The sequence below is a fragment of the Dermacentor variabilis genome, chromosome 3, assembly GCF_050947875.1.
Source record: "Dermacentor variabilis isolate Ectoservices chromosome 3, ASM5094787v1, whole genome shotgun sequence".
NCBI classification, from domain to species: Eukaryota; Metazoa; Arthropoda; class Arachnida; order Ixodida; family Ixodidae; genus Dermacentor; species Dermacentor variabilis.
The window spans coordinates 98790386-98815077 of NC_134570.1; the positions used below are offsets into that span (position 1 = coordinate 98790386).

General features: G+C 42.9%; 1 protein-coding gene across 2 annotated transcripts in view; it reads left to right on the top strand.

The window, feature by feature from the left end:
- Positions 1 to 24692, top strand: part of pcm (5'-3' exoribonuclease pacman) — an 89429-nt gene that overhangs the window by 42708 nt on the left and 22029 nt on the right. For both annotated transcript variants that reach the window (XM_075686027.1, XM_075686028.1), the window contains exons 21-27: positions 1025 to 1099; positions 4343 to 4430; positions 8758 to 8871; positions 13771 to 13869; positions 14797 to 14976; positions 21192 to 21274; positions 23636 to 23719. In XM_075686027.1, the coding sequence (XP_075542142.1) occupies positions 1025 to 1099; positions 4343 to 4430; positions 8758 to 8871; positions 13771 to 13869; positions 14797 to 14976; positions 21192 to 21274; positions 23636 to 23719 (723 nt within the window). The remainder of the gene's footprint in view (positions 1 to 1024; positions 1100 to 4342; positions 4431 to 8757; positions 8872 to 13770; positions 13870 to 14796; positions 14977 to 21191; positions 21275 to 23635; positions 23720 to 24692) is intronic.

The following is a 24692-nucleotide window of genomic DNA, read 5'->3' on the forward strand; positions in this document are numbered from 1 at the left end:
ACAGTGCTGTGTTGTGGGATTGAGTAGGCAAGAAACTTCACCGCACCAGATACTCGGCTGGCTCGGGGATTCCGAGATTTCACCAGTACCAATGCGAGCTCATAGGCCGAGCCACGAAGAGCATGGCATTCAAGATTGCATTGGCATCTGTGAAATAACTTGCCACCGTGTATAACCTGCACCTCCAATTAAAACAGCCTGAAGAAAATAAAAAGAACATTCACACATATAACCCGCACAAATAACTGCACCGAATACTCAAATCTTGTCAATAACGGTCTCCATTTGTGAATACACAACTCGTCTATGTCATATCTTCGGCCAGCAGCTCTTTGGTGATGTTGATAAAGCTGAACCTGCACAATAGACAAGATCGTGGAGGAATCGATTGCGTGGCATGGGACATGGGTCGGATCAATTCACAGCTAGCATGCGGATGACAGCGGATGACAGCGCAGACGGAGCAGTCCTCACAAGGGCAACAAAAGATCTCAACAGTGATTTAGCTCTCCGCCATGTTGCGAAGTGCTTCGTGTGAACAGAGAGAGGGCCGTGGGAATGGTGATGTGTGATCACATGGTCTGCAATTTGTTCCGGCACCACGTGCACTGTTTGCTAACTTCTAAACTCAAAATGGCAACGATAAAGACGAGAATGTTCGAACATGAAGAAGAAGAGAAGGTAGCCTTAACATGCAGGGGTGTGGGAAGGGTTGGGCTATAATGAAATGGCAGAGAACCTTTCCTTGAGGTGTGGCTTCACAGCAGTGCGGTGCCGTAAATCTGCACCTTATGTGTGGGTTATATGTGAAATTCACATATAAACCACACCCCTACTTTACTTTATTGTGGATTATGTGCGTGAAAATATGGTACAAATTTTTATGCTGTCCTGAGAGATTCATATCATAGAGATCCTATTGTAATGAATATGTACCATTATGGTGGCAGATTGTGTTGACCCAAAGGTAATGATCACACGTAATGCTCATTGTCTGATGCTTTCTGTCCTCTCTGTTTTCCAGGTATCTGGGGCGCTATGGCGTAAACGTCGGTGACGTTGACATCCTGGTCTTTTGCAAAACATTGACTGGTCGAAAGTAAGCAATTTGGTTCTCTCTCTTTCACTCTCTCTCTCATAAAGTATCTCTTCGCATCAGCGTTGTAGGTTATCATAACCTTAGCAATACAGTGAGTTCAGGTTGTTATGAGGCCCTATAATTTAGGAAAATTTTCAACATGAGCAGTGTGTCGAGATTGGTGAATTTTCAGTGTACCAGTCACACGTCACAAATTAAGATCATTAACTCTTTTGTTACCATGCCTATTCAAATCGTTCACCGACGTTTGATGCTTTACATCGCCGACTTCGACCTGTTGGAGCCGTTTCTTATCCTCTTAAGGCCATCCAGTACTTAATACAGACACTGCACTTTCAGAATCAGTTTAAATTTTTTTGCTCCGGCAACGTTGTGGTTTTTGACGGACTTTTTTGTGGATTAATGTGCGTATGTTGTAGCGAAGAGAGGTGTGGTTGCCACCTTCTGCCACGCTGGAGAGAAAAGCATGCCGTTTACGATTTCGCTACACTAGCATCAAAATTTTGCAATAAAATGACTCCCAGCAAGTCGAGAATTATATTGCGGGCTTTGCCATCCGACAGGGCTGAGCGGTGATAAGTAACTGAAAATGACGCCAGCTGTTCACTAGAAAGGTTCCCCTTTCCCTCTTTCCTTTGATTTGGAGTCAAAGTCATTTTATTCAGCCAAAGTGTATTTCTGAAGGTGTGTCACATGTCCAGCATGTGGACCCGACTTAGGCAACCAGTCTCCAAGAGTTTCGGTAACACTTCTCTCATAAAACCCCGCAAGGGGTGCTGCTGGTGTCACTGCGCAGTTATCGAAAGTTGCTTCCGTGGCATCATCCTGCGCGGCTGCGTCACGAGAAAAGTGTCATGCTTGAAACTATGCTGCACCCACACTTCAATTTAGCGATGCAGACTCGAGTTATGACTCCCAAGATGATAGCTAAGCAGATTCAAGCTCTGACGGCGACAATGTTTTGAGTCTCCATGGGACATCCGCAGCTGTTCACCGGCGAGTTTTCTTTACGGCCTTGAGCGATCTCCTTCCTTGTGCGCACTTATGTGCTGATCTTTTGCACGACCTGAGAGCTCTACTGATTACCTTGAGGGTGCATACTTCGCGTGGTTAATGTGCTGCCATCGGCAGCGAAGAAACTTCCATTCATGCCAAGAACGCCGCATGTAGTCCATCTCGACCCAGCACTACGGATCAGCGCAAGACAGTTTACAATAGTGTGGGATTTCTTTCTACTGCTCTTCTCTGCAGAGGTGATAAAGACAATCTGCAAAAATGCAAACAGATAGGCATGGATGCAAAATCTTGCAGTTGCCCACCTATGCTGAGAGCCATCGGTCCTGGAAGAGGGGCATGACTCTAGATGAACGGGTCAAGTACGTTCCTTGGACTTCTCATCGGACTGTCTTCAGAAAATGCTGAACAGGCGGAACTGCGCAATGTGTTACGAGGGCCGCAAAGTTGAACAAAAACCAGACTTGTGGGAAAAGTGCAGAGTACACCTATGCTTCACAAAATCCAGGAACTGCTTCACCACATGGCATGAGCGATGAACTGGTCTTAGTTTCCTTTTTGTATCCAAAAAACAGCGGTCTACTGAGCATTTATTTTTTCAGACACTATTCCTGCGTTATTTATCTTTGAATAGTATATTCTTAATTTCCTTTGGTATTAATGTTTTTGTAGATATGTTTTTTTGTTGTTGTTGTTATCGACTGGCAGCAATAATGGCGCTTTCTAGAATTTTTATGTTTTACCTAATAAATATTTTTATTTGGCAACATATGTTTTTGAAAAGAGCATTTCATTACGCACTATATGCTATGCTGCAATGTGTGCTGGAATATTATTTATAGTGGTAAATATTGTTTTTCAGAGACCTATGAAAAACAGCCATTTTGTCATGGTAACGGAAGAGTTAAATGGCCCACTATTGTGCAAAAGCTGCTTGAGCTTGAAAGTATTTCACATGTCATGCCATGCAGCATTCCACTATATTTAAACAGCATTGCAGCACTTGTCTTGCGTAAGAAAGCTAATGTGCCGTCACAATTTACACTGCATCTGGGCACACATATTGGCCACCCATGCAGCTTTCTGCTGATCTTGCTGCCAGTCCCAGCGCACGTGCATGTGTTCAATACGAGATGCTTTTTTATGCCAATATTGGTAAATATCTTCAAAAGTAATCACTACCAATAGAGTATCAGAAGTCTGCTTATTCAGCAGAGAAAGCATGTCTTATCAGGCAACTACATCTGCCGTAGTACTGTTAGCAGCTGCTGCTGCTTCCTGGCTTGGCTTTTGTAATGACTTGTTTTTTGCCACAGAGCTGTGATGACATGCCGCTATGGTCATCTGTGGTAACTTTGTGCATAGGTAGGAAAAGAAGTTTCCGTTGTGGACAGTTCGACCAAGGTTCTGCTTTTATTATTTTCTTTTTTCAAACTAGTCCTAAGCAATGTATGTAATGGTGTAGTTAGTGTGCCCTCCTATTTTCCAACAAAATTTACCTGAAGGAACTCAGGTGCTGTGATTATTCAGCTACCATGGGAAAGATGGATAGTGTATGGATTTATTGTCTTAGTGCTTGTGGTTTCAGATGTCCTTGCAGATTTGTTTATTATGCTTTATCTGGCTTCATTGGCATAAATTTCCAAGTGGTCACTTGCTTCTAAATGCAGTCGGCAGTAAGACTCTGCACACATGTGTAATAATCGTGAATTCTTGCATTTATAACGAAATAATTCATTGAATATTGTCACGGTACTATTCCTCTAGAGGAGCGTCGATGAAGAAGGCACATTTGACATGGCCCGCGCTCTTGATCATATGGTTCAGTGCTTGATCGCTTTGGAAATGTATTGTAAATATGTTTTCCTTTTGTGTCTGCCTCCACGTAACAATATGATATAATTGGCAAATCCACAAAGTAGTTTGAAGCTAGTCCATTTACTGCCCATTATTTCCATGTTGGCTGACCTGCCATGTGTACAGCTCATTAGACACTAGTGTCAAATTCGCCTGCTGTAAATTTTATAGGAAACTATGGTATATAGTCGCATTGTTTATAAAATGGCCACTTGCATTCAATTTTGTCAAACAATGCTGTTAACAGTGTCACTGAGGCTGTGCTTTTGTGACCGTTTATGTTCTCTCCACCCATCCCCTCGTTCTCCCACAAACCAGCAATGTCGCCATACTTCAGTAACAGTGCACATCTCTCTCACTCACCACCATCAGGTACACCTGCACGTCCAAGGGTCGCATCACACTTGAGAAGCAGTGGGCAGAGCTCAGTGTCCCATTTGCACGCCAGTCTATTGTCAAGGTAAGCTGTCTCGTTGAGACCACGGAGGCTTCTTGCAAGAAGTCCAGCCTCTAAAAGGCGCCCTGATGGGGCAGCTCACTACCTGGTTGAGACCATTGGTGGATTCATACCTGCCAACCCTCCCGAATTTTTAGCCTAAAGCTTACAAATTTGGGCCCACTTTACGATTTTACGAATGTTGCATCAAGTTTCATGACGGATCTGTTAACAAGATCTCATACACCACCTAAAATGTAGTGTTGCCGTGTTGCCTTTTAACATTGGAAGTCTTCTGATGGCGAGAAGATACTAGAGAGTACTTGGTTCAGGCAAGTTTATGAACTAGTTCCTGAAGCAGGCAAGAATCAGCAGCACCAAAGTCACTGTGATCTAGCTTGTCAAATCATGTGTTGTAGTAAAGTGGATATGTGTATCTGAACAGTAGGGATGTGCGAATATTTGCAATTTCAAATACAAATCAAATAGTTCTTGCTATTCAGTTTATAATCAATTCGAGAGTTCACTATTTGAAGGTGTCGAATATTTGTTTTGTTCTAATACTAAAGGACAGAAAGAGTTTTTGAAACGTTCAGAAGGAAAGACTGATGGAGAGTCTTCCAATGATTCTGCTGCAGGAGAACTGTGTTGTTGCACAGATGCACAAAATCTTGAGTGAATGCATGGAGGAAATCATTTATGCACAATTTAAATGCGCATGTCGCACCTTAGGCAGCCTGCGAATGTTCTCTCCCTATTTAGGCAGGTATACATAATATTTGGGCAATGTTGCTGTACTTGGATACCTTTAAAATGACGTGTGGTACAGTATGGTAATGCACCTGGTTCCTTCAATGAGCATTACAGTTTAACATGCATCTGCTGACATGCTTTTTGTATGTTGAATTACTGTCATTGTCATGGTGTGCTGGATACAGTCACATTTACAAGTTCCAAGTTTATTGCTTCAATGCGGTTACAAGTTTTGACAGATATGAAACACAAAAGGAGGTCCCATAGTCAAAGGCAGTATTGGGACCTCTGGTCAAGGTTAGTTGGTAAGAGGAATTACTATATATTGTTGTTCTTGTTTAAAAACTTCTCAGTTAAACTAACATATAGTTGATAACGGCATTCAATACAGTTAAACCTCGATATAACGAACTTCAATATAGGTAATTATATTCTTGATATAACGAAGTGCATTTGTATGCCATTTCAATATAACGAAATTTCACTGCTGCCGCAAAGGAATGCCGGGACAGTAAATCCGCAGGCGCAAATGGTCAAATGATTGAATTACAAGCAGCTGTTTCCAAATGAACCTCTCAAATTGCGCACCACACTACAAAGCGACCGCCAAAATAGAGCCGCATCATGTTTCATATGAAGTCCAAGTGCGATAATATCCTATCACTTCCTGCGCATTGCGTGCTTTGGGTGCGGGTGAAAGTGTGGGAGGGTGAGACAAGAAAGATGATGGCTTCACGAGTGCCACCTTGCCGCATGAGCAAACGGAGAGGGGGGGGGGGGGGGGGAGCGAGCTCGCAGCAACACGATCAAGCGTGCGCAAGGGGCCGGGAGGAGGGGAAGGGGGGGGGGGGGCTGTGTAGTGGGAGATAAGTTAGCGCGGGTCTTGGCCGTGGCTCTGCATGGCTGTAAGCGTGGCTGAATGCATAAGCATCCATGCACCCTGTTTTAAAGATAACCTGCTACGTGTGCAAGGAGTGGGTGTGTCAAGACAGCAAGGCACCGTGTAAGCTGTCGCTGTCTTACCGCGTGGTTAGTGTGGGAGGCTGCGTAATCTTGAGTTTCGATGACCCATTGGAGCAAGAGGCAGATGAAGCATTTGCTTCCCACTGCTGGCGCTTTTTCTGATAGCGCCTGATAGGCAGGGCGGGGCTATCAGCAGCGGGAGCGGAGTGCATCAGAAAGCGTGGCTGGCTTCACTTAATTCGTACCACTGAGAAGGTATCGTCGATGTACGTGGTATGAAACCGCATCATTCGTCACCGACTCCGAAATTTATCAAAATAAATTGTTTTCTTATTCAAATTTGCATTTTTCGATTGCCTAGTAATTCAGAAAATTCTGCAGCCCCTTCCTGTGTAAGGAAAATCAATCGGTGATTCTACTTATTTGCATAGAAGGTCGAATTTCAGTAGAACAAAATTTCGATATAACGAAGAAAATTGACTGTTTTGCTGACTACGATATACCGAGATTAAAACTGTAAATCAGATAACGTAAACAATAATTTTATTGCTAAATGGACTATGTGGATGTAATTATTTTACTTTATTTAGAAGGGATAAAATTTTAATTATGCAGAGCCTTCTTTTCTTCACCCCCCCCCCCCTCTTATATCTCACTATTCGCACACCCTTGCTGAAAAGGCATGTGCTTAGGGCAAGGTTTTAAAAAAAAAGAAATAAGTGCTTTTCTCTCTCCTACCCCTACCCCGCCTTTCGTGTCTGTGGGATCTTGCGAATTTTAAAAAATTGGCAAGTACATCGATTACACTTGTGCTGTTGCAGAAAAGGCAGCCTTGCTGTGAGCAGGAGCTCAGCACACCAGAAAGAGCGTTAAAGGGCAACTGCACATAAATTTTGGAATGCATAAGAAGCTTTAGGGTAGTGTATGCAGTCTCCAATCGATAATTCAGACATGCTCATTCATTCAGACAGCTTCTTGGCACCACTACTGGCTTCTCAGACAAGTTTTCGTAAAGTGCGGATTTTTCATACGGTGGTTGTGTTAAATTTAAATTGCGATGTAAAGACCCATCCAAGTGGATGTTGGGGTTCGATTCGTTTTGCCAGCTCGCAGAATCCTAAAATGCCATTTGCAGAAAGCCTCTTTCTACAAGAAAAAACCCAGTGACGCAGCATCTCAGTTCGGCATTCCATGCCCAGAGCCATTGAGACTATAAAGATTGGACGCCATTCGCGCTTTCTTGTGAAATGCGTATCAGACCGGGAGTCCTTCTGCATTCTTGAAGCAGAGTGGCGACCTACTCTTGCTGATAACGAACGGCCGCAGTCTTTATGAGCCATCCACATGCGCAGTGGGCAAAACAGAGAGAGCACCCTGCTCATTTTTCTTCCATGGCACTTACTGCCCATCCAACTAAATCTCTCATTTAGCAGCATCTGTTATAACAGTGGCATTTCAAATTTCACTGCAGTAAATATTCCCGACGACATGAGAAGTGATTGCAATCTCCATTAGGACAAGCGCACTTGCAAGGGCGTGGCGCAGGGTTCGATAAATTGAGTGTGGCAGTGAATGGGAGTTCAATGTATGCATGTTACATTGCTATACTTCTGCATCAGATTTTCAAGGGGATTTTACAACTGTTCAATATAGACGATAATTCGATATCTCCGAGTCTGGTATTTCTGGGATCAACTGTGCTACCCTTGCAGCCTTGCCAAGATTGCTTCAATGCATATACATTACTCATGTTAACTAATATACAGTGTAATCTCGATAAACGGAAATTGCTTAAATGGAACTGCCGCTTAAACGGAATACCACCCTCATGTTTGGTTGGATGCAATGCTCTCTGCAGTGTCTCTCAGTAAATGGAACTACTGATAAACGGAACCAATTTCCCTGGTCCCTGGAGGTTCCGAGTCCACTGTAACAGCAATAACAGCAGTGAAATTTTGTTGAAGTTCGCCTTTAAACAAAAGGCAGGTAGCAGCACCTAGATAAGTTCCCACACCATTTGACCTGTGGAATCAATGGTTTCAAATAGGTCTAGTCAGGGCTAATTAATTTTTTTTTAGCCACAGAAATAGCTTACGTTTGCATATTACGATGCACGAAAGCTTGTTCAGGCAACTTTCAGAGTTCTTATTTGGAGATGAAATTAGGCTTGTGCGAATATTTGGAATTTTCGAATTATTCAAGACAAACAAATATAAATCTTAGAACATGGGCAAACAGTTTTGGTTTCAGTAAGCAAGCCGCATCTACATTAAACACAGCTTATAGCCGAGACAAGCCCAAGACAAATAATTTGTGTACAGTTGCTGACTGATTATTCAGACCTTCCCATTATTTGAACATCCCCACGCACTGCCACATCCTATATTTAGACATTTCAAAAGAAGATAAAGCGAAACTGAGGGGCTTGCGTTCGAGTAAAGTAACAACCGATATGATGCCAAGAGTAGTAGTGAGGAAACAAACTTTTAATATTAGGTGCACTGTTGAATTATTAAAGCTTGAGGTTAACTTTCCATTATATCATATCCCTTGGCAGTTCTTTAAGTGTACCCTAAAATATGTAGCAGAAAGGGAACCACAGTTAATCATACAGTTGGTGTGCTATTCTTTTCAGGACATCACTGAAAAGTCTCCAGACTTTGAAGAGTTCAAAACAGTGGAAGAGCTGTTCCCAGTTGGAAAGACATGCTTCATGATTGGCAATCCCCATTACGGCTCCCAAGGAATGGTAACGCAAACGTTTCTCCACTCTCATCATTTTTGCTTATCAAAGTGTTTTGCGGTTACTGCACAAAAAAAAAAGGGAAAACCAGGCAAGAGGAATGAAGAGGAGGAGGCAGGTCTCTCAAAGAATAAAATGGCGAACTACATTCATTTTGATTTACTGCATACTCATCAGTTGCATGTCATAGGAATGCTATGCCTATTTCATCCATGGAGCCACATTTTTGCTTGCTCACTGATAGTGCTATGCGGCATTGGTGAGCTCTCAGGCACGTTTGGATAATCTTAAGAGACAAGACCACGGAGTAGGATATTCAGGAGAGCCGACTCTGGTACTCGCGAATGCGTTTGCTTGGTTCCCTTAAGGTGAGCATGAAGATCAGGACCAGCTCCCTCATGCAGCATTCTCAGCTATCACCACCAATCCTATTGCGATAGGCATCTTCGCCCATCTGTTTCACAGCGCATGGTGCCGTCAGAAGCACAATGCATGCTTTTAACAGGCGATAACTGAAACGCGCTGCCGTTCTATGCTGCACATTGCAATCGTATATGTTTTCTGGCCGGTAGATCTCATGTGAACAAGAAAAGGCGCGAGGCGTATGAATAGGGGACACTTCTAACGTATCAGTGTAAACGTGGCTGCTATCATTGCTGCTCACGATTTGTTGCGTGCCCACGAGTGCAGATTAGAAGAATCGAAAGGCTCCTTTTTTGTTGTTGTTCACCACAGCCATTATAAAGCCTACACATAATAAAGGCAAGTTTGGCTGTAGCTTTTTTTTTTTTTTTTTTTTTTTTGTCATGGAAGTGATGAAAGGAATGAAATGGGGCATCTGCTTAAAATGGTTTGGTGCGTGCAGACCGCTTGGTTTGTCTTCAAGAGTCGTTCGCTTAGCATTCGACAGATGGTAAGTGCGATTATTATTAGGTAGGCTTGGCACACGACATATCGCTGCGGCAAGTTCGGGATGCGATCATTACACGAGAAATTTTTTAAAATCGAATTTTGATGACAATATTCAGGGGTGCAATCATTATGCGAGTAAATATGGTACATGCTGCACACTGTGACATTCACCTCTCTCTCTTTCTCTTCCTTTTTTTTTCTAACAAGATCATTTTTAATTTATATTGCTTGTCAAATAATTTGGATAGATTCAAACTGTGTACTCGCAAATGAGCCCTTCATAATATATAACAGGCATAAGTTAAATAATAATGTTACTGTGTGCACATTGTCTAAAAAGTATAATAAAACAAACAGGGTTAAAACATTTGCAACGGTTGCCGAAATATCAGCTTTGCAAGCACGGTACATGTGTCAAAATACAGTTCCCAGCAGACAAAAAAAGTATTTGAAGTTATACATCGAATTTATTTTTCTTGAAGTCACCACTCTTGTCTTGTAGTCCTTTGTGTAAGGTCGGCTTCTTGGCTCTATTCTCCTTCGTGTGGAGTGCTTTCTGTGCTTTCTTTTTGCTAGAAGCATCTTTTTCAGCTGCCCGGCAAAGGGCAGCTGAAAAACCTGTAGGTTGTATGCCAGCATACAACCTGTAGGTTGTATGCCAGGGGAAGAACATCACGTTGTGTAGGCATGAAGAGGGCCACTATTAAAATGGCATGCTGCTTTGATGACAGTCGTTTCTACTGCTATCAGCGATGCACCCTCGTCTTTTGGGAGGATAGACCAGATCACAGAATGCAAGCTTTCTGGCGCCATCTTGCATTTTCTTCCCTTTTCATCAGCAGTTAAGTCTTGGAAAGCCACTGGAAAATTGACAAGATTGTTTCAGCTGCATGGCGTCTGAGCTTGTACTTGTGGGTAGGCCAGTGCTCTCCTTTAGCCACTGCCACCATGTGCCTACACCAGCTCATAGGTCCTGGAGGACAAAGACTGTGGTTTTCCTCCTCCTCAATTGATCTCATGTGATGAAATGTCGCCGTGACTGCCCTCTGCATGTCCTCAATTTTGTTGTTTTGCAGAGCCATTACTTATAGTAGGTTGTCATCTTTTTAATATTTTGTGTGAGGCTCCCTCCATGCCACCGAGTGGTTGCTCGTTTTTGCCTTTTGAGACAACACTATGTAGGGCAGTTCCCATCGTCTTACGCACAAGATTGATGCCGTACTCTTTGGAAAATGGAATAAATCCATAAGTGGCATCCTCACCTAATGCTAAGAATGTGCAACTGTCACAAACACAGTTGATGTTCGTGTACTGCAGATGATATCTTCCCAAGGAACAGCCAAATAGAAAAAGTGCAGCCATTACCTCCATAGTGCCTGATTTCTGTGTTCTTTTGGTATTGATGAGCCTGCTTCTATACGCTGTAGCCCTGGTCCTCTTTTTTTGGTCCCAATGTGCTCCCATGACATAGGTTGGACAAAACTACGAAGTCGAGAACCGAGACTATGTACAACTATGACGACCCCCACGATGATGTGACTACTGTGGCTTCGCGTCATCCATGTCCCATCATACACAACAGTAATGTTCTTGCTGAATGTTCTTGCTGAAAGCCTTGAGGAAAAATGTTTTGATGATGGGACACGTTTATAATTGACCAAAGGTCGCCAAGAGCAGTTGGGCCTTTGCCAATGCTCTTTATGGCCTGTACACATTGTTCACGTTGAAGGTTCGACTTTCTTGTTCTCGTGGGTAAGAGGTGTCACAGTAGTGCCACATCTTGAGCAGCTCATCACCATCTTCACTGCCAATCGAAGCCGCATTTGCGGCACAATCGTGACTCCTGGCTGAAGCACTGGTGACGTGATGATTTACTCAGCAGCTCATTTAGCACTGCAGCTTGCACAATTAAAAATTTTAATCCTCCACAAACGAGGCTTCTACGCTTTCGGACATCATCTTCATCATTCTCTCAGTTGCAAAGTTGCAACCCAGTTTTGCATAGCACAGCGCCCATTTGTAATGTGTCCGGCAAAACAAAATCCAGCTCCAAATGTACTTGAATAGTAAATTTCATGCTTGCGCATGGCAGTTCTACAAAGCAACTAAACATATTCAATGCTGCACATACATGGTCTACTTCTGTAAGAGGCACGACCGCGTGGGCAGGGCTGAAAATATTGAGTCCAGTGTTCCAGTGACATTGGTCAAGTTCGCAGTAGACATTACGAGAATAGTGCAACTTGATTCTAACAACCCTATTCTAACGATTCCCCGCACTCTGTGTCACTGCTATTGGATACGAAACCAAAAACATGTTTGCGACATTCACAACAGCTTACCGTCAATTCCAGCCTAGCCAGTATCGTCACATTGTCGACATAAGATGGGAATCAAAGTTTTCACGTAGCACGGTGATGATGCGCTGCTTTCAGTTTGATTACGAAAGCTCATTCAAAAGATGAATGACATATCTTGCATGCTAAGGTAGCGACAACAAGTTGCATCTCATGTTTTTGGCATTTCAGAGAATTGCATGCTCGCATGGCAGTACGAACTAGCAAGGTGGTTAGTGCAGGCGGGGGTCACTATGCGTCTTGCAAGTGCTGCATAGTCATATGATGAATGCTGAATATGAAATGCGCAGTGGACCACACACAAATTGACAAGTAGTGGTCCACATAAAGCAATGTAGTGCTTTATGAGAAACGACGATAAAAAGCGTAAATAAATTTTTATTCTGTGTCGGTAAACTTTGCTGGTTTCATCATTTTCTGATTCCCAGAATTATCTTTCTTTAAAACTTGTGTCCGCATTAATTTATACTTTGTTTAGGAGCCCTAGTGTCATTTCCACTTTAGTAAAGGCGCGTGCAAATTCTACTTAGAGGTGTTATAAGATCGAACAAATACTGGCAAATGAACCAGCAATATGTTGAAGCGTCTTTTTTTTTTTGCCTTTAGTTTAGTACAACCAGCCGAATATATTATAAGTTTCATTGGTCTCCTTGTAGTTGATTTATAAAGTCTACTGTATATTTAGATCAACTTCTGGTTTTGGCTGGTTGATTCATAAACCCATCTCTTTCACATTGTTCTTGTTTGTTTCATTGTCTTCGTTCCATTATGACAATATCTCTGAGCACTTTACATACACTGCCACTTTATACACACTTTACACACACTGCCGCTGTTTGCCAAACATTGGTTTCCGTAGACAACGGTATAACACAAAGTGCTTATTGTTCTGCTGTGTCATAAGCAGTTTTAAAAGTCACATAGATTTCACTTAGGTTAAATTGGTTATAAATGTATAGGACATGCTATCGAAGCAATGTTGGCAAAGCTGCACTGCTGGTCCAATGTTTTTTTATTAACATCCTCTAAATAGCACCTTAGCAGCCGATGCAGACATGTGATGGTTAGGGGATATAACACAGATCCTAGAACGTAAACTCTGAGATCATCAGTGCACCACGGGTTCTACCTAATCTCTGAGGCCATGCCCAGGTACTGCACTTATTCTCAACATTCTGCAGCATACCTGCCCAGCTTTGTTTTTAGCTTCAGTATCAAAAACATCTATTTTGGGGAGATATTGTGGTGCGTCCACTACTATACCAGTTTAACATTTTTCGGGAAGCTGCCCATTGTCTTACACTGGCAGAAGGATTTTTGCACGATCCGAAATTGCAGTGCACTTGGCCTTCAACACATTGTTGTTGGGTCCTTGCAAATTATCTCTTTCTGGACTCCAGCACATCACAGATATGTTGGTTCAACTGCAATATTAATGTATTGTGCCTGAATTAATTCCAAGATGCTTGTCAAAGGTACCAATGAACAGAGTTTCAAAACTCTGCTCGTGTGATGACAGTGTGCTGGAGTGGTTTCGTGATAGTGTGTGATGGGCATTATGAATTGTATGCCATGTATTGAAGTCGCTCAAATATGTTTAAACTACTGCATTGTTTTTGTTCTTTCTCCCTGAAAGGTTGTTGATGCCAAGCCAGCCAACAAAGCTGGGCGTATCCTCGTCAAGTTTACAGTGCCCTTCGAGCCAAATTTGGATGGCATCATCCGGAATGAAAGGGTGAACAGTTTGTTATAACTTATTTCTCTTTCTCTGCATCCTGTTTGTGTGCGGCCACATTCAAATTTTCTGAAAACTACAGATTGCAGGAATGTCTGAATTAAATGTGGAAGAAACACTTTTTTGCGGCGCTGTCTTTCAGTAGCAGCGTAATATGTATGTCCTTAAATTTTGTCATGCTTGTACACATCATGCATAATCACCAGCAGTCTCAGCCTCGGTTCAAATAAGAGTCATGGCTTTGTACATGTGCTGTGCAGTTAACTTGATTTGGTGAAGTTTATGGGAGCTCGGAATTACTTTGTTAAACTGGGAACTTCTAAATCAAACACTTGAAATGCTCATGCAAATAACATATTTATTCGAGACTGAGAAAAAAGAAATGCAAGCTTTGCCTACATGGGCTTTGTCAGACTAAGAAATTGCAAGCCAAAGCCGCACTGAGTAGACGACACGTTTCAGGTCGGCTACAGCAGAGCAGCTGGCGCCATTTCGTAGGTTCAGCACTTAGCCTAATCTGAGACCCTGCAAAGAGGAAAAAGGAACGAAGTCCGAAACGAAAACAGTAATGTTTACCATAGCAATACTTTAAATAATTTCAAGGCACATTAGGCACAACAGGTTTTCTGTGGCTTGTATTGTACCCATATATTTTGCAAGATCTTAATTAGATCAGGCATAACATTGAGTGTATTGCTTAGAGGTTTTCAGCGCATTAGCCGCTGTGATTATGTGCTGTGGAATCAAAAGCACTTCATAACAATAAAAATTTTAATTTCATAAAATAGAAACGGGTTTTGTTAAATAGAGTTATGATGGTATTTTATTGCTATATGCCTCCATGAATGTGCATACTCTAGTTCGTAAACTGTAGCCAAAGTTTGTAAAAGCCAAACCTTAAATGCTTGCCTGTATTCTTATTTTCAGAATCTGTGCCAGGTCCATTACATGAACGCTCATCAGCTGTCGCAACAGCTTGGGGTCAACGCACAGTTTGTGTCTCGCATCACGGGCACTGTGTACATTCAGATGAACAGCAAGGAGGCTGATTCGGCTTCCCTTGTCAACGTTGGCCTGCATCTGAAGTTCAACAAGACATCTGAAGAGGTAAGGACTGGCATATGTGGTTCATGGAACACAGCTTTTTTTTTTTAGAGCAGAAGCTGTATTCTCAAGAGAGGACTTTTGGAAATTTTTGGCATTTTTTTACTTTTGGCATTTTTGAATGCAATCACTTTCACCAGATTTCGCGTGACTTCGCACGACGTAGAAGTCATTGCACAGTTTCTGGAAATGGTGTCGGCCACACACTTTGATGCGTCCGGTGCTGAGTCGCGCAATATATCCGGAAAGCGACTGTACATTCGCTGACCAATTTTTCCAAACCTCGCGGGGCCTAAAGATAGTCCAAAAAACTTGTTCATCCAAATCAAATCAAAATTTTATTTCGTCTCTCAACAAAGAGAGAAAGGGGGTGGCGGGAAAAAGCTGCATTACTGCAGCTTGACTAAGCCCGGCCCCCTATTAGACAGTGTGCAGCAGTAATATGGGTACATAAATAAAGTCTAGGCACTTTACAGGAAATGTGAAAAAAAAAAAAAGAAATAACATGGACGTACAGGCAGTAAATTTTTTTTTGTGCAGAACAAAAAAAAATGAAGAAAAGAGAGGTACATACGAAATAATTTCAGAAAATAAGCTGTGATAATGCAGCTTAAGAAAAAGGAAACAAAATTGAATACATCAGACGCATCAAACTCGATATACATAGACGACATACGCATATGTGCATACATACATGCATATATACATACACTAATACTAATGTATACTAATACCGATATACGTACTAATATGTATAAAATAATCAAATACAAGTACAGGAATCACATAGCGAGATTTTGCGAAAGGAAATAAGTGAAAAAAGGAGGAGACATAGTATCCGGGTTTAATCCACTTGTAGTTAGGATGTTTAGTAGATCAGCAATGCGGTAGGATACAGATTGGTGTCCATCATTAGTACGACAAAAGCTTGTTAACCAAATGTCGGCATGTCTCATGTTATAGGGAATTTTGTGACGATTCAGGTTAAACAAATTTACATAATCAACATTTCCCCTTCAACGTTGTTCTGTACATGCATGCTAGATGAAATGAATTCGACTGGCATTATTTTGTATTCGTAAAAATATTTAGACATGTGTTCTTCGGAGGAAAGAGTAGCTACAGCACGAATTGCTCATTTTTGAAATAATTTTAATTTAGTGATTTTTTGTTTTGATGTTGTTGCCCAGACTAGGTGACAATAATTTAGTGTAGAAAGAAAAAGGGAGTTATATACAGTTCGTTTCACAGTGGTAGGCAAGACATGTCGGTGCCTATGTAACAGTCCCGTTATTCTGTTTAGCTTTCCGCAAATAGATTCCACATGTTTGTTCCAAAGCAAATTTTCTGAAAATACAACTCCTAGAGTTTTAACGTCGTTTGAAATTTTAATTTTTTCACTCTTGAAATACAACCTGTCTTCAAGATTTAGGGCCTTATGCTTTGGGCGAAACATGATCACTCGTGTTTTTTTAGCATTAGTTCTTAAATACAGTCAAACCTCGATATATTGAACACGGATATATCGAATTATTGCGTATATCGAACACTTTCTATATCACGTGGAAAATCGCATGCATCTTTAATTTTTATTTCGAACGGGGCCGGATGTAAAATGGATATACAGTGAAACCTCGTTAAACCGTAGTCGGCCGGAGCTCGGAAAAAGTACGTACTAAACGGTAGTACTGTTTAACCGAAATAGCATGAGATCGCCCACTTACCTGTAGAAAACGGAACTCAGAGAGAGTGCGATGAAAGGGGAAAAAACATGCAGTATTTATTCACTTCGCGCGACATAAGTGTTATTTTCGTTTGATGCCGCGGCGGCCTAGCACGACGACAGCAGCCTCAAACTTACTCAAGCTGCGTGCCAGCTTCTCAGCCAGCCCCCCTCCTCTCGGCAAACACTTGCACGGCAGATTCCTCGTTGGCGTTACGTATTCTCCGTGCACGCGCGCACTAGTGCTGCATAAGTTCCGGGGCGCCTTTTTCATTGCCGGGTGCTGGAGTTCTGAAAACTTTTCGTTTGGAATAGTTACGTTATCGCGCCCCTGTTCTCATTGCGACGATTGCATTCAAGAGGCTGACGTAACGCGCAACTTCTGCCACTGTCGGGCCTGAATCGCCCGTGCTGTCGCTTTCCGTGTCGTCCTCATCACTGTCGCTAGTCGACACTTCGGCAACAACAGAGGCAACGATGGCGAAAAGTCGAACCTCGTAGCCGACATCTCTTCGCGGTCGCAGCAGCGCTGCCGAGCAACTTCGCATTCCAAATGCCACACACTGTAGTCAACAGCAGATCCATGTCGCGGGCCAGCGCCGACTTCTTCATGTCACGTTCGATAGCACGGACGATGTCTAATTTTTCTTCTATGCTGAGCACCCGGCGTCTTTTTTATCCGAGCATGACGCGAGTCCTCGCTTGCACGACGCCATAACGCTCTCTCGCTCTCTGGCACGGCGTCGAAATGATGTTGATGTTGATGCGGCTTCACTTGCAAACGCACAGGGCGCTTGGAGGCCGTTGTACCGATCTCTGAGGCTTGTTGTTCTGCCGGACCGCCCGGTGGAGACGACGCACCGCCGTGTTTGCGCGACGAAAAGTGGAAACGCTACGTTTTAACCGATGCGTACGCAATAAGCTGGTACGGTTTATGCAGATACTAAATACATTATGTTCAATGGCCGCTGAGTCGGGGAATTGACTTTACTACTTTTAAACCGAAACTACTGTTTAAGCGGGTACGGTTTAACGAGGTTTTACTGTATCAAACTCCGCCGCCCCAGACCAAGTGCGCTCTGTTGACAGGAGGCGAGCTTTCCCGCAACACTCTCGAAGATGGCGGCGCGATGGGCATTCCAGACTGCTGCGTACGACAGCTGCCCACATCGGTTGCGCCGAGGGCGCCATTTGAACGTAGCGGCGTACACACGCAGCGGCTTGGAGCCAGCACGGCTGCCTCGATCACGCGCGCACGGTTGGGCAAGCTGCCAAGCCGCCTCGATCACGCACCCACGGCGGGGCTTGCCCCCGCCGTGCGCGTGATCGAGGCGGCCGTGGAGCCAGTTGGAGCGCTTTGTTGGTGCTTAGCCACACAGCATGTGCATTGAGGACTTCGTTGGCGGTGACAACAGCACCGGAACAGTGGCGGAGTTAACAGACGTGAGATCGCGGCAGAAGTGACTGCTGAGCGGCCAAACGAAGACGCTGCCGAGGCTGATCCAGCAAGCGCTGATGTTGCCCCGCTCCCTACTGCAACTGAGGCTGTAGCTGCTTTGGCCGTTGTACGCCGCTACTGTGGCGCGATAGAAGGCACTGGACCGTCTCTTGTGGACCGTTTGGACTATGTTGAGGACGCCTAGGTCAAGCACGCGGTTGCCAATATGAAGCAGGCTACGCTGCTTCAGTACTTTCAGCGAACGAAATAAATACTTTGTTTGAAGCTTCATGTGAGTATCTATTGTGCCATGATTGGTTCATTGATTGATTTGTGCTAGTTTTTTATGCGTTTTCTACGTGATTTTATATATCGAATTCTGGCTATATCGAGCTATTTTGCGATCACCGCGCTGTTCGATATATCGAGGTTCGACTGTAGTTTCTCTTACATCAGTTTGCGATATCATAGAGCACAATGTTTGCATAATTGACGAGAGTGTCCGGATTCGTGCCCCTGAAAAAAATGGTGGTATTGTCTGCATAGCCTATCCATTTGATATTTTCAGCGGTCGAAAAAAGATCATTCATGTAAACAATGAAAAGAAGTGGTCCGAGAATGCTCCCTTGTGGCACACCATGCGGGATAGGTTTTATTTTTCCATACATAGCAGTCAGCGCTGTGGAAGCTACTCAATAAGTTCGGCCAAGAAAAGTTATCATTCCGTGCGTTCCGTCCATGCTTGGTTGAGCACCAACAGCGTTTGTTCATGCGAGCATGCATGTGAGGCTCCTCGCGAAGGGTTGCAAATAAAAAACCTGAAAAGAACAAAAATAGGAATCTTCTAAAACAACGCATTAGCAGTTGTATACCCCATTGTTTCTAAGGATTAAAGCTTGTTTCATTCAATAGTGAGCCTGCATAAAGAAAACAGTTGCGCACAAGTGTGGTAAAAAAACATCAAACTATATTCAAGTGCAAACGAAGCCACTGCAAGAAGTCTCTCTAGCCACCACAGCGTTGACTGCTATGTGTGGAATGGAGTATAGTGGTTGAGAACACCTTGCAGGTGAAATTTTCTCAGCAACACAAAATCACCTTAAAATTCAGCACAATATCAGACACTTATTCTTAGATTAGATTGAAACAAATTCTCAGAACCGTGCTTGCTCCCGCAAAGCCAGCAATATAGTTGCCCTGTGATTGTCCTTATCTCCTTTTCTTTTCCATTATGTTCTCTGGTGCTGTTAGTCACTATAGTCGATTTGTTTTGAATATTCAATAACTTTCGAATTTTGAATAGAATACAAATATAAAAATATAATCTTTGATGGTATTTGATATTTTTGAATGTTCACACACCCCTACTAATATTCACACCCCCCTACTTAATATTGCAGTGGGACAAAATGCTGTTATACCTTGATATAGAAAACTTCAATATAACAAAATTCTCGATATAATGAAGTATTCTACTTTTAATAACCTCTTATCCCTAGAACACCATGTATTTAGAACCTCAATATAACGAAATTTCACTGCCGCTGCACAGGAATGCCGAGACACTAAATTGAAACTAAATTGAGATGGTTAAATGACTGAATTACAAGCAGCTGCTTGCAGACGCACCTCTAAAATGGTGCGCCACGCTACAAGAGGCACTGCCGAAGTGGAGCCGCATCATGTTCCATATAAAGTCCAAGAGCGATAATATCCTATCGCGCCCCACATACTGTGTGCTTTAGGTGTGAGTGAAAGTGTGCGAGGGTGAGACAAGAAAGATGTGGCTTCACGAGTGCCACATTCCCACATGAGCAAAGGGAAAGGGGGAGGGGGGGTGGGCTCGTGGTAACGCGATGAAGTGCATGTGAGGGGTGGAAGAGGGGGGTGGGGTGGAGGGGATAAGTTTGTGCAGGTCTCTATTTCTGTTGCCTGTCTGGGTCATAGCTGCACATGGCTGTATCTGCGGCTGAACGCATACGCAGCCGCGCATCCTGTTTTAGAGGTAATCTACCACTTGTGCAAGGAGCGGGCGTGCCGAGACGGCGTGGCATCATGTGAGGTGTCTTCCCGCTCGTTTAGTATTGGTGATTGGGTAATCTCGAGTTTCGGTGACCCATTAGAGTGAGAGGCAGACGAAGCATTCGCTCCTCTGAAAAGCGCCATTGCCGGCGCTTTTCATGATAGCGTCGTCACAGTGGGGGGATGCTATCAGCTGCAGGGGCGGAGTGCATGCGAAAGCATGGCTGGCTTCGCTTAATTTGTACCGCCAATCTGAAGTTATCATTGACATGACATGAAACCGCATCATTCGTTGCCGATTCCCAAATTCATTAAAATGAATTACTTTCTCATTCAAGTTAGCTTTTTTCGATTGCCCGATAATTTAGAAAAGTCTGTGGCCCCTTGTAAAAAAGATTGATAGGAGTCTGTACTTATTTACATGAAAGGTTGAATTTCAGTACAACAAAATTTCGATATAGCGAAGCAAATTGCCGATTTTTTCTACTTCCTTATACTGAGGTTTAACTGTACATATTCCATGAAATAAGTGAGGTTGCATAGCGCATTAGAAAGTTCTGCATGGTTTTGTTTAGCAATGTCGCAAGATGGCTCTGTCTGCATTTGCTGCTTTTATTTGCCTTCCAGTATTTCGAGGTATGTCTGAGCTAGTATATCTTGACTAAGAGAAGTCTTTTTAATGAGTTGAGGACAAGGTTCAAAGCACAGACAGAGGGCATGCTCACCACCATACTTTATTCTACCTGTGGACAGCACATACCATTGCCACTATTGCTATCATTGCCAGGTAGCTGATGGTTCACAGTACTTTTGACCTGCCACATCAGGCAATTGTCAGCAGTATCACACGCCACCATGTTTCAGCCTAGACAGCACAAAATTCAGTAAAATGTAAATGTAAAAGTAAAATTCTGCTCAGATATGTAACCAGCTGGACATATTTCAAAAGTTCTTTCACGTTCATTTTGATGCGGGCCTAGTGCACTTGGCATATGTGGCATCACTCGAGCACCGTGTGTCATTCTGTACTTGCAGATTCCTGGGTACTCAAAGAGAATGAATGACTCTTGGCTCTACTCAACAAAGTGCCTTGAAGTACTCAAGCAGTATCTGGAGAAGTAAGTAGGGCTTCAGAGGTCAAGTTTCAATTTGTGGGGTCTCTCGTGTGCTTTGGTAACACTGACAACAGTCCACTGAGAACTCACAAAAAAAGTGTTTATTGCCCCACTTATACGAGCATACCGGCCAGCCAAAATGCATCCAAGGAATAGTTCCTTGATCAAACATTGGGAAATTAAGTATATTTGTCTCGTCGTGCAAGGATACCAAGCGAATTTTCACACATGCCTGACAATTCCAAAGCCCAAGTCGTACACAATTGCAGACCTGCAAACAGAAGCGCATCCGAGCGATCGTGTTCATTGATGGTAGTGCCGCTCTTTGAAGCCATACGGGACCCGCCATGGTTACTCAGTTGCTTTGACATTGCACGAAGTTGAGGGACCAAATCCCGGACGTGGCAGGGGCCAAAATGCAAAAACGTTTGTATATTTTGAATTTGGGGCACATCAAAGGACCCAGCAGGTCAAAATTATTCCGGAACCCCTCACTACAGTGTGCCTCACAATCAGATCATGGTTTTGGCATGTGAAACCCCAGAATTTAATTCATTTTAAGCCAAACGGGAAGCCTATTGCAAGTTCGTCCAACAAAGTGCACTAACAAGCACGCCATCAGTACAGGCGCGTGAACATCTCGAGACCAACGTCACCATAGCTGTACAACTACTAACACACTGGCTCCCCCTATTGCATGCATGTCACTCGGGGAAGCCAAACACCAGGAGATGTGAGAGTCAGGTGTGGGAGACAAGTCTCAGGGAATGTGAGAGAGTTGGGTGTTTCCACAAGTTTAATGCCATCAGCAGGTATGAAGGGCACACCATCAATTTTGGGATCATTGGGACATGTTCCCTGCATCAGAAAGCAGCCTAGGTCACGGTGATGCGGACAACAAAAGAGCAAACACAAGAATTGTAAAGCAGATGTTGAACATGTCTGGCATTCACTTGCCAATGCCTGAAGGCAACGCAATACATTTATCATTGCAATGCAAGTTATCATCATTGCTTGAAGTACAGCGTTGCTTAATAAATGTTGTCAACCTCTGTTTGGTCAACATCATCCATCTTCCAAAACATGCATAGAAATACACCCTTACAAAGTGCATATTTAATTCGTATTTTCTCGAATTTTCAATAAAAGATTCAAAAATGTGTAATATCTGCCATTCTTTGTTGATAACTTCAAAGTAGGGGTGTGCGAATATTCAAAACTTTCAAATATTGTTGAAGATCATATATTTAATTTCGTATTTGATTTGAAAGCTAGGTATAAGAATATTTCTAAAATTTCCTGGTATACAAATATTCGAAACAAATCTAATATATTACTGACTGTGCGGTGGCAAGCACGGTTGATGTTTGCTTCTAGCTAATCTAGGAGTGTGCATCTCATTTTGTGCTGAATTTTGGGATAATTTCGCGCTGCTGGTGTAATTTCACCTGTAAAGCATGCTTAACCATAGGACGTCTAAGCTTTTTGGGAAAGCCGATCTCTCAGTAGCAAGGGGCACAGCAAGAGTGCACCCTGTTGCAGCGCTGCCCCGAACCTGAGCTTATTGCTCGACAGCAAATGCAATGAGTGACATTTGGCAGAGTGTAAAGTGCCTTTGAGTTTATGGGCATTTGATGTTGTATAAAAAAGCAGAGGTTGGCGAGAACAATCGGATAGTGTGAATTACTCAATTTTGCAAGTTAATGTGAGCTACAGAATATTACAGAATAATACAGAATATTATAGTATATAATGGCTTACTATCCTCCTGGACAACTTTCTGTGGCTATGAAGGGAATGCCACGGAGGCAAAGCGCACACAAGAGAGTGCACCTCTGAGAAGAGTCCCACGTTTTCATCCACGTTAATTTAAGCAGGGGAAGACAAAACATAAACACCGTATTAGCAACAGTCAAATAAGGCAAATCACACCACTGAGTGTAGAAGTTTACTTATTTTGCGGCTTTTCCCTTCTGCATCTGGGCAAACACGAAACCGTCTCGCATGGAAGCTGCGCCGATACAGCATGTGTTCCGAGAACTAAAAGCACTGTCAAACGTTGGTGGACTACTTGGCACGGTAACACTTATGCTAAAGCTCCACCCCTGGAGCTTTCCCTTCATAGCCACAGAAAGTTGTCCACGAGTATAGTCTCATTTCTTACCATTGAGAAAATAATTGTGATATGCCAACATGTTCAAATAACCAAACTTGCTAACTTATGCCAAGTGCATATAATTGTATACTCAATTTGATATTCGAAGCTACGTACTCGTATTCAGTAATTCTGATATTAGCGCACTCCTACTTCAAACAAATGTTCAAGATCTTGCTACCTTCCTTTAATTTTGCCTTTTTTCACAGGTACCTTGACTTCGTGCGGAAAATTCTTTCTTTCCTGGGACAGGACAAAATTGCGGTGGAAGACCTTTACCCAAAAGGAGCGGGGTAAGTTTCGCATACAACACGAACCTGATTTTTATCGACGAAGGTGGCAGTATGGGCTTGTTATCGTGGTATGGTATCAGGATAGCGCAGCAAAACACGGGCACAAGAAGAAACGAAGATGAAGACAAGCGCTATCGTTTCTTCCTGTGTCCGGGTTTCACCGGGTTTCACTGCGCTATACGGATACCACTCGCTGATTTTTATGGTCAGAAAAGAGAGGAATGTAATGTCCTCATTTTTAATGTACACGCTTTGACTTGAGAGCAGAAATCTTTCTGCTTACAAGTGACTCATGCAAGCATGACCCCTTCTTGCACATTAAACCACGTGCATCACCATTGGCTGGCCTAAGCTTTTCTCGCAGGCCAGCACATTTTAGCATCGAAGTTGATCTAAAAGAGAATTGCGAAAAAATGGAGAGAGAGAATGAAATAAATATGCAGGGAAACTTTCCTATGTGCTTCCTAATTTGTGCATGCAAGTCATTCAACTTCTTCTGTCTAATGGAGGGTCTGCCATAGGGAAGTTTGCCCCTAGATGCATAGACAAGTAGTTAAAACGTGACAAAATGCCTTAGTTCCAATTGCTGCTATTTGTTATCTACCATATTCAAAATCTTGTAAACGTTTGCACACCTCTTGTTGAAACTACAGTTATGCCTCGATATAACGAAGTAGGTAAAATGGGCAATTTGCTTCGTTACATTGAAATTTCCTTATATCGAAATTTAAGCTTTTATGCAAATAAGTACAGTCACTGATCGATGTTTTTTCTACCTATAAATGGGCCACAGAATTTCTCGAATTATCGGGCAATTAAAAAAGGCAAATTTGAATGAGAAAGCAATATTGATTAATTTAGAAGTTGGCGACGAATGATACGGTTTCATGCCGCATTGTCGATATTTTCAAATCAGTGACATGAATTAAGCAAAGCCAGCCGTGCTTTCGTGTGCATTCCACCCTCGCGGTCG